General features: G+C 37.3%; 2 protein-coding genes across 3 annotated transcripts; both read left to right on the top strand.

The window, feature by feature from the left end:
* The first annotated feature begins 318 nt into the window (after positions 1-318).
* Positions 319-5,543, top strand: gpr45 (G protein-coupled receptor 45). Its single transcript, XM_058787527.1, has 3 exons — positions 319-728; positions 2,471-2,622; positions 3,743-5,543. Exon 3 carries the CDS (start codon positions 3,853-3,855, stop codon positions 4,978-4,980), a length of 1,128 nt encoding a protein of 375 aa, XP_058643510.1. The 5' UTR covers positions 319-728; positions 2,471-2,622; positions 3,743-3,852; the 3' UTR covers positions 4,981-5,543.
* A 625-nt stretch (positions 5,544-6,168) lies between these two features.
* c09h2orf49 (chromosome 09 C2orf49 homolog) lies at positions 6,169-9,218 on the top strand. Of its 2 annotated transcripts, none has more exons than XM_058787231.1 (4): positions 6,169-6,357; positions 6,576-6,733; positions 7,848-8,199; positions 8,329-9,218. In XM_058787231.1, exons 1-4 carry the CDS (start codon positions 6,223-6,225, stop codon positions 8,380-8,382), a joined length of 699 nt encoding a protein of 232 aa, XP_058643214.1. In that variant the 5' UTR covers positions 6,169-6,222; the 3' UTR covers positions 8,383-9,218. The 2 variants fall into 2 exon arrangements, with proteins under 2 accessions (XP_058643214.1, XP_058643213.1); XM_058787230.1 differs by having other exon boundaries at positions 6,172-6,357; positions 8,326-9,217.
* Positions 9,219-10,777: the final 1,559 nt, after the last annotated feature.

The raw sequence follows: 10,777 nt of genomic DNA, 5'->3' as shown, positions 1-10,777 counted from the left end.
AAATTGGATTTTAAAGGCATTGGCTCTATTTTAACATGAAATACTGCCATAATTGAAAAGTAATAGAAAATATTTAAAAAAAATGTTTTGTATTATTTTCAATGGAAAAATTTGATCATAATTATAGCATAAATATTAATTAGTACCATGAAATTATCTCAAAATACAAAAGGAAAAATATTATTAAACAAAAATATGTTACATTGATTTTACTGGGGGAGGGGAAAGTTAAATTTTAGGTGTCCGGTCACCGCGAAGATAACAAGTGTGACTCCCAAATAAGGAGCACCAGAGGGTTAAAGAACACAGAAAGCAATACACTGAACCTGTAATGAACTTTATAAATCTCCAATTCGTCATACAGAACAACCAAACTCAACCAAAACCCTACGCAGCCAAAACATTCTTAGCAAGAGCGTCTTTTGCTGAACCACTGAGCTTTATATTTAAGTAGCCAATGTACGTCAGTGACGACCTGATGCAGCTTGTCATCCGTATACCTCTGAAATCCTGAAGGATGAAGCTCATACTACAGCTGTGATTGATTGCCGTTGTCACACCTCCAGAGCTCCACACCCCGACGGTTGTGTTTCATGCAGCAAGAAATCGCATCAGTGGAAACAATGGCAATTCTCTGAAATAAAACTACAACGGCAGCCGCTATAACATCTTGTCCTTCACCTGTTTTGGATTTTCACAACAAATACACGGACTTCAGAGGATAAGAGGTAAAATCACCGCACAATCTGGCTGTGTTTATCACATCACATCTGGCAAGCGCGCGACTGCACGTGAGAACTGCAATCTTGCATCCGTTGATGTGTCGTGTGATCAATGCATACATTACAAGGGTGCGAATCCTGCGATAGGCTACTGATACCAATTATCATGCATATCACTCTTAGACATTTTCAAAACATTAAATTCGAATATATTTGTTTCCTGTCGTATGATATATAAATTCCAGTTATAAACATTTAATTCTGAATCTGCATATTCGTGCATTTGTAAACAATTATTAAGACGTTGGCAATATCACCATAACGTCTGAACAAGCAGATTTTTTTTTTTTTGGCTAAGCATAGATTCACTGCAAAGACTGTGCCCTGCTTTTGTATTTAAATAAACCTGAAAAACCTGCTGCTAAAGACTGAATGTCTTCATTTTTAGTCTTTCTATTTAAGATTAGTTTAGATTGATGCTTATACTTAGGTTATGGGTTCTGTAGTAGCCTATAAGCTGCAAATATACATTTTTGGTGGGTGTCTAAAAATAGCACCCGATATAAACATTAACCCACTGTGCATTCAGTAGGAAACACCTTGGTTTATTTTTGATTCACATATAAGCATTGGCGCCTAAATTAAATGTTATAATAATGCTAGACATATAGCATGTAACATCATATATTATAACAAGATTGAATAAGAATTTTAATGGCAATAGTGTGCAATGAAGGTAAACAACAATTGCAGGGCCATCAGCCATATGACTAAACAGGTTAAACAAAAATAATAATAATGATCGGCTAATAATAATATTCAGTAGTCATATACATAATTTGATTGCTGATATTATTATTATTTTGTTATTTTATTTATCCTTGTGTTTAAAAAAAAATTTGTTCTACATATCGGCCATTGGACACTTAAACATACAAATAATTGTTATCGGTTTAGTTTTGTTGTAATTGGTCAATCTCTAGTTTTTAATTACACTTAAGCGAATGGTTGTCTAAAAAGTGGCATGGGTGCTAGATGGATGCTGTTTGGGTTGATTAATACATCAACGTCTTAGAGACAGCCATGACCAAGTCTGACAAGTGAGATTGACTTGTGCATGTTGTTTTAGTTGCTAAACTTATCGTACACTTATTGCCATGCTCACTGTACAGAATTTACATGAATGTATATACTACATTGTGTTCTACATTACAAAATAAATATTTAATTGTACATAACATATTTCATTGTTGTTATGCCATTATTATGTTTCGTACATTTTATATATATCTTTTTTATTTTGCATAACAGCATTCTGCATACTTCAAATGGTATTTTCTATTACTTGATTTCTTTGTTTCTATCTGTCATATCTCCTTGTACCCCAGTGTTTGATCCACACTGTATGCCCAAAAATCTAAAACAAAACAAAAAAAAAAACATATGCTGATAATTACCAACAGTATGAATCCCAAATGGACTGTATTGTGTTGTAGACTCCATATACTGGGAACGGGAGTTTTTAAATAAATTGACACCAACATTTATAAAGCTGAATGAGAAAAAATCCAATATATGCACCATAATGTCCACCGTCCCTCTCAATTTGATAAACGAAACATAGAGAAGGAAGGATATTTCATTAACCATGAAAATCTGATTGCCCAACCCATGATCGCTACTTGAAATATGGGTAGAAATATGCCCTCAAATTAGCATGTGTAACTGTCCTGCTGTGTGTTTTGCAGGTATTCTGGTCTTTTTTTGGACAATGGAGGTGTCAGCGGAAGGCATGCAGAGATGTGTGATGAATTCTTGGAATTTGCATTCCCGTTTATATCTGCACTATCCTTAGCAAAGAACAGCCCGGTGTAACCATGGCAACAGCAGCATCCTCTGAGTGAGCATCATTCCCTCTTTCATCTGTAAACATGATGATTGTGGTTTGTATATGCTCACCATATTGCTCATACTGTGCTCTGCACAGATTGCTCTACAGATGTTTAAGCAAAAAATTTAATTATTACAAGAATGTTTTCACCATTTGTCTTTACTGATTATGCAATTCTCATGTGCTGTCATAAAAATGTCACTCACTGAAATCCTATCACAGACTGCACCTCTGTGCTCTTAAAGGGATAGTTCACCCAAAAATGAAAATTCTGTCATTATTTACTCACCTTCTTCAGCAGAACACAAAAGATGTTTAGAAAAACCTTTCAAATCAAGTCAAGTCAAATTTATCTGTGATGCACTTTTCTCAATTGTTGATATTGATGTTTATAATATCTTCATATCATCATGCCTTATAGTTGCATTAAGCAGATGGGTGATAATATAGTGGACATTTTGTGATGACACAAGCAGTCAAGCCACTGAGATTTGTCATATAGTACATATTGCCGTACGGGAGTATACTAGATATATTATATATCCAACGATTTGTAATGATAATATATTTGCATTTTGCATCTTTTTTTTTCCTCAAAAAAAAAAAAAAGTGTTATGCTCACCAAGGCTGCATTTATTTGATCAGAAATACAGTAAAACAGTAATATTATTACAATTTAAAATAACTGTTTCCTATTTAATTCTATTTTAAAATGTAATTTATCTAAAGTGTAACTTATTTTATTTATTCCTGTGTTGGCAAAGCTGAATTTTGTCATTACTCCAGTCTTCATTGTCACATGATCCTTCAGAAATCATTTTAATATGTCGATTTGCTGTTCAAGAAACATTTCTTATTACAATCAATGTTGAAAACAGTTTTTTTCTGTTTTATATTTTTGTGGAAACCACGATACATTTTTTTTGATGAATAGAAGGTTCAAAAGAACAGCATTTAATTGACACATTTTTGTAACAATTTAAATGTATTTACTGTCACTTGATCAATTTAATCCATCCTTGCTGAATAACAGTATTTAAAAAAAAAAAAAAAAAAACTTTTGACAGTAGTGTAAATGAATATATGCATTGTTCTTAATATACCTCACACTTATGGTCTTCTGTTGCAGGTAATGTTTTACAGGAGAGTTTTTCATTTATTAGGGAGCTCACAGGACCATGGCAAAGATTTAGCTATGACTTTCCAGCCTTGGATGGATAATACCTGGTAACAGCTACCATGTTTACATGTAATGGCAGCTCATTGGAGGGGTGTGACCTTCTTGAACCAATAGAAACTGAGATGCAAGAGTCTGATACTGCCCTTATGCCCACCACTCTCAGGGTGGCACTGGCTGCCATCATGATCTTCATGATCACCATTGGTTTTCTCGGCAATGCCATTGTGTGTCTGATAGTGTATCAGAAACCAGCCATGCGTTCAGCGATTAATCTGCTCTTGGCCACACTGGCTTTTTCAGACATCATGCTGTCGCTGCTATGCATGCCATTCACTGCCGTCACTCTCGCAACTACGGACTGGAGCTTCGGAGTGGGATTCTGCCGCATTTCCATCATGCTCTACTGGCTGTTTGTTCTAGAAGGTGTGTCTATACTTCTGATCATCAGCGTCGATCGGTTCCTCATTATAGTTCAGCGGCAGGACAAGCTGACACCCCATCGGGCGAAAATTCTTATTGCCGCGTCATGGGCTCTGTCGCTTTGCGTGTCCCTACCGTCTGTGGTCGGCTGGAGGACGGCAGGGATTGGGGCGCAAGTACCCCAATGCATTCTGGGATACAGCGAATCGCTGGCGGACCGGGGTTACACAGTTCTGCTTGCTGTCACTGTGTTTTTTGTGCCATTCGGTGTGATGTTGTATTCCTATCTGTGCATTCTCAACACGGTTCGACGCAACGCACTGCGCATCCACAATCACACCAGCGAAGGCAGTGTTGCTATTAACCATGTCAGCAAGTTGGGTTTGACCGGTCTGCAGCGACCCCAAGTCAACGTGGACATGAGTTTTAAAACCAGGGCCTTCACCACTATCCTCATCTTGTTCATTGGCTTCTCCGTGTGTTGGCTGCCACATACGGTGGTGAGTCTGCTGGCGGTGTTCAGTAGACGCTTCTACCTCAGCCCGGCCTTTTACCCCATCAGCATCGGGGCACTGTGGTTGAGTTACCTCAAGGCAGTCTTCAACCCGGTGATATACTGCTGGAGAATCCGCAAGTTTCGTGAAGCCTGCCTGGAGTTCATGCCCAAGACCTGTCATCTCTGTCCCAAGATTCCCAGGCGAAGTCGCAGGCGTATAAGACCCAGCAACATCTATGTGTGCAGCAGTGAGACCCAGTCTTCTGTCTAGGATTTGCACCAAAGTATGAAACATTTGAAGTCATGGTTTCAGAGAACACCTATGAATTGAAAACTTGACAAATAACTCCTCCGATAATAATCTGCAGTGATGAAGGAAACAGCATCTGCTGTCTGAAATTCATCAAAGCAATATTCATATATGTTCCTGAATGTGGTAATTTCTTTATTTTTCTGTCGGAAGGATTTTACAAGTTCTGCAGTTTTGTAAAACATGAAAAATTGCCAAATAAAGTCATTAAACTGGTGATTTATTGGACATTTTTGATTAAATTGCATTCATATTTTATGCATTTGACTGACATTTTTAACCAAAGCAACTTACAGTGCATTCAAGCTGAACATTTTATCTGTCTGTGCAAACCACTGAGTGACAAACCCTTGACCTTTTTCATATCAATTTCAAATACATGGTATACATTCAAGCTGTGCTTGTTAGTAATGTTAACCATCTTGAGTTTGCCTTGAACACCAATCCCAAAGTGATACTGCACGACTGTAGGTTTTAACTGAATGATGTTTGTCCATTTTTTTCCCTTTTTAAAAAAAAATAAATAAACGTCAAACCTAAATTATTGTTCTTGTTTCTTAAGTTTTACAATATAATTATGATTTCTGCTTGCTGTTTTCAGTCATTATACCAATTTGACTGAAGAATTTTGCTTATGCATCATAGACACTTTAACCATTCCTGAAATATTTGGAATGCATCAATTTTATAAATGTAGCATTTTCTGTAAAGTCATTTTTTTTTAAATCTGTATAAATACTGTCAAATTGACAGTGTCAATATAGAAATCTTTCAATACTAAAGAACAAAAAAGGGACAAATATGTGTTTTCCGAAGGCTGATACCAGTGTCAAGAGAGCAGCTTGGGGGATGGCAGATGTAGGCCTAGTACAAAACTGATGAAGTGAAATACAAAATTGATGAAGTGAAATGCACAATATGCACAACAAATAAATACAATGTTTAGTTGATATGGATATCAGCCAGTGGTGAAAGCTGTAAATGGCCAAATATTTGCCCATTAATTCAATCCATCAGTAACATGGATTGAAGTTCTTTTTGGGTCTGTACATGTAAAAAAAAAAAAGAAGAAAGAAAGCGGGTGTAAATATGAAACAAATTTGTCATAAGTTACTGTAGGTGGCAGTAATGGTCATGTGCTGTTAAACGCCTGTCACATAAGCGCAGAACAAAAGCGCTTCTTCCTGCGCTCTCCGGAAATCGATGAGAAACATGGCGTCACACAGGACAGACAGAACGAAAAACCCCAAATCAAATGCTGGAGATGTTTCCAAAATCGACCTTCTGCTTCATCCAGAGCTGCTTTCTCAGGAGTTCATTCAGCTTATGTTACGCGAGGTGAGATTGAGAGCCACTTGAAACCTGTCAAGTTTTTGTAGACTTCATCGCATAACGTGCTTGTTTCTTATATGAACATAATAATAATCTTATTTTAGTTGTTTTCGGTGAGCTCAGGCTTTTATGTAAAGTATAACTTAATAAGATGTAGTAAAAATGCCTGAAGTCTGAGGAATGAGTCACAAAGCAGTACCAAACGAGTGGTGCCTGTGTTGTAGAGGAAGATAGCAGTGGGTGATGAAGAGGACCGCGAGCGGCTCACAGATCTGTACCTGCGGCATGTCATTCCTCTCCCGCAGAGGGATCTGCCCAGCAGCCGCTGGGGGAGGAGGATGGAGCGAAGCCGAGCGCGTGAGAGCTCCGCCAGCGCGCACAGGTGACTTACTGCACACTCACACACTCACAGTAATGAAGGAAGAGTTCAACCACAAAAGAAAATTCTCTCATTTAGTAGTACATCTGTGAATGAACCTGAAAAATTGTATCATGTTTCCACAAAACAATTAAACAACGCAAGTGTTTTTAACTTTTATACTAATAAATGTTTTTTGACTGCCAAAGCAGCATATTAGAGTGAATGGGGTAATGGCTGATAAAAATTCAGCTTTGCCATTAGAAGAATGAATTATATTTTAAAAAATATCAAACAGAAAGCAGTTATTTTACATTAAGAATGTTTCACCACTGTTTAACTGCATATTTGCTCAAATAAATGCAGCCTTGGTAAACATATCATACTTCTTAAAAAAAAAAAACATTAAAATCTCAGAATCAGAAAGAGCATGAGAAGTATGCTTGCACCCAGTAAGAAATTTGACTTTGTGACAGAAGCTTCCAGTGCACAGAATATCTTATCAACGGGTGTGTAAATGGACTGTTATACATACTGTGTCCATATTTTAGTTTTATGCTTTTTAAGAGTATCACATCATTAGCTTAGCAACATGCAAACAGCAAAAGTCAATTGTGAGTGCTCCCTCAAGTGTGGATTATTTGTCATGTACAGAATTGCTTACACATGTAGACGGTCATTGATTACTAATAACAATTTCATGTCTATGAACCCAGCTTTTTTTGTCCAAAAACACAATTAACGAGAGCAGAAAGTAAAATGTGTAAAAAAACAAAACTCCTCTATCTAAACTATTGAATAATAGTTTATGCATAATATTATACATGCATGCACACAAATATTCAACGGTCATTATTCCAAAATATTTAACTGAAGAATTCCAGACTGCTTTGTAATAATCACTGATACCCTTTCTTTTTGCTGAAGCTTTGCAATCTCATTGCCGTTGATTGTTTGATGACAAAACTTTGCATGTTTCTTAACTGAACTTGCATCGCAAGTATGCAGAATGAAAAACAAATGATTTGGGAGGCAATTGTGAGAAATGATATAATATTTTCATGGCTTTTTTACGGCTGCATTATGTACCTGAATGAAAATGTCAAGTATTTTCTCTTATATTCTAACTTGGTTTCAGTTCAAGCAGTGATAGTGGCAGGAAGAGGCCATTGATAGTGTTTGACGGCAGCTCTACTAACACTGGCAGTGTTAAACTGAAGAAATCTGATCCTTCACCAGCACCTGTCACCACAGACCGACTAAAGCCCCCAGTTTCCAGCATCAGTCTCACAAACCCCATACGTAAGCTCTCTGGAACCTCTACAAACTCTTCCTCAAATTCCTCTAACAGGATCCCAGTGTCATCGCCAGGGGCCGGTCCCAAGAGCCCCTGTAATCACTCCAAAACTGCCAACTCCTCAGTACATTCAAACAATACCATGTCTAAACTAAAGCGCACGTCCCCCAGCGATGGAGAGCCCAACACTAGTGTGAGTATCAAACTAACACCATGGAAAAAGTGCTTAGTTAGCTTGACAGGTGTTGTGTGGTGTAGAGAAGAGCGAATCTTTTAGGTTTTCTGATGGTAATTCTTTTTTTTTTTTTTTTTGTGGCAGAAGGACATTAAGTCACCTGATGCAAAGAAAAAGATTCAACATATCACATGGCCATGATCTGTGAAGTCATCTGGGATGGACAGTTAACGCCACTGATGTCGTCTGCTGGGTCTCTGAGGCAAAGACAGACTCACGATGAGACACAAGAATTTGAAAGATGGGTTCTTGTCACACATCTCAAGTTGTCACTTTCATCTTTACTTACTAGCCTCAGGAAAGGTGACTTGTGAAATGTGACCCTCTGGTTTATTTCACACTAGGAAACACTTCTGTTTTGACTTGATGTGTGGTGAAGGAACTGAGACACTCCTAGCAGTTTTATGTTAGACTGATCAGTTTTTCACTTTTTTAGCATTGTTTATAGAAAAATATTTCTTGCAATGAACAAACTTTCCCTTGTGAGTGAATCATGTTGGCGAATCGAACCCACTAAGAGGAAATGGATGGAAAATGGACATGCTTTCCGTTGGTCTGCAGTGTTTTACTGGTATAGGAGTATTCCCAGTAAATGTATGTGTTTGTACTGAGTGGCATTTTGAAGAAATCTCTTGTTTCTCCAGTAAAATGTTTGCATTGTTCATTGTTTTATATCGGGATAGGCCTGTCCAAGTGCTTTGGTCATTGTCAGGTAAATCCCTTGACAGTTTTTGTATTTCTAGCCCCCAAAGGGCAAAAATGCAATTGTGATGTGTGTTGCGTCATGCGTTGATTTGTTTAAGTGAGAAAGCGATATGAAGGGTGTTTCACATGTCAGTGTTTTAGTGGTGGTCTTTTCTAGACATTATGAATTGAGTTTTTATTGAACTGCATGGAATGTTCCTCAGTGACAACAAGCCTGATAAAATAAATGGCTGAGAGCATTGATCACGGTGTTTGCAATTCTTTTCTTTTCTTTTCTTTTTTTAAAAAAAAATTAACTCAGAAATTACCCCTATATTATGTTGTAAAATTATAAAAAGTAGAATACGCTTAAGTTAATACTGGAAAGGTGAAGTGTACGGTCAATATTCATAAAATAAAAGTTAGTTTATTAAATACGAATGATATATGAATTCCATCGCTGTCTTGCTTTGTTCACTACTGTTGAACAGTTTGGGGTTTGTAAATTTGATATATAATGTATAAATGTTTTTGAAATAGGTCTTTCATGTTAAACAAGGCTGCATTATAAAAAATAATTTCAAATATCTGTTTTCTATTTTAGCATATTTAAAAACGTACTTTATTCCTGTGATGCAAAGCTGTTTTCAGCATCATTACTCCAATCTTCAGTGTTTACATTTACATTTAGTCATTTTGCAGACGCTTTTATCCAAAGCGACTTACAATTTGGGGAACACATGAAGCGATTCATCTTGAAGAGGCAATCCGACAAAGGAAGTGCTTGTAACACCAAGTCTCAGGCATTGTTTAAATAAGTACAAGCTAGCAAGGGAAGGAATAAGTAAGATTTTTTTTTTTTTTTTATTTATGTGTAGGTTGAAGTCAAGTAGTGTCGAAAGAGATGAGTTTTCAGCTGTTGCTTGAAGATTGACAGGGATCCAGTACTCCGAATATGGGTGGGAAGATCATTCCACCAGCCAGGAATGGTGAACGAGAATGTTCTGGAGAGTGATTTTGAGCCTCTTTGTGATGGTACCACGAGGCGTCGCTCACTAGCAGATCTCAGACTTCTGGAGGGGATGTAGATTCTTAATAGTGAGTGCATGTAGGCGGGTGCTGAGCCTGTGGTTGTTCTATGAGCAAGCATCAGTGTCTTGAACTTGATGCGAGCTGCGATTGGTAGCGATTGTTGTGATCTTTCATAAATCACTCTAATATGCTTTTCACTTTTAAATAGTTAATGCACAAAAAACAACGTTTTTGGAGTTTTGTAATGAATTTAAATGACGTTCAGTTCTGAATGGTGCAGGAGCCTGGTTGTTCTTGATCCAGGTTTAGGCAGGGATTTCCTGCCAATCAATGCAGAAATGGTCATAATGAGCAAAGTGCAGGAAGTCTTTTTGAATGTTGGCCAATTACCTGTTTTTCCACAATAATGGCTCCTGTTGTGCTGCTAGATTTGTCCATTTCATCTTTTCAGCATTGCTTCATATTCTTCTGTAGGTCTTGTATCTCCAGTCAGAGCTCACCGAACTTCCACTTTGTTCTCTTTCACTCTTGTCAGCTCACACTCTCTCTATCAGCTTACTTGTTCTCTCTATCTGCTCTCTCATTCTGTCACTCATCTCTCACTCTTCTCTCTCTCTCTATTCTGCTTTCAAACACTCCACTACCTCTTATTAGAGATGCTTGTTTTCTATGCAGTTGTTTCTCAGTTTTTTGTCCAAGATGATATATTGAAATCACAGAATGAAACCTTTATCCTTGCCAAGGGGAAAAGTGAAGTTTGCATGTTTTCCTGAATTCCTATAACCAAATCATATTACAATATGAACCAAAACTGGCTTAT

This window comes from Onychostoma macrolepis, chromosome 09, assembly GCF_012432095.1.
Source record: "Onychostoma macrolepis isolate SWU-2019 chromosome 09, ASM1243209v1, whole genome shotgun sequence".
NCBI lineage: Eukaryota > Metazoa > Chordata > Actinopteri > Cypriniformes > Cyprinidae > Onychostoma > Onychostoma macrolepis.
Note: the sequence above shows the minus strand (reverse complement) of the source record. Positions and strands in the feature narration are given on the sequence as shown.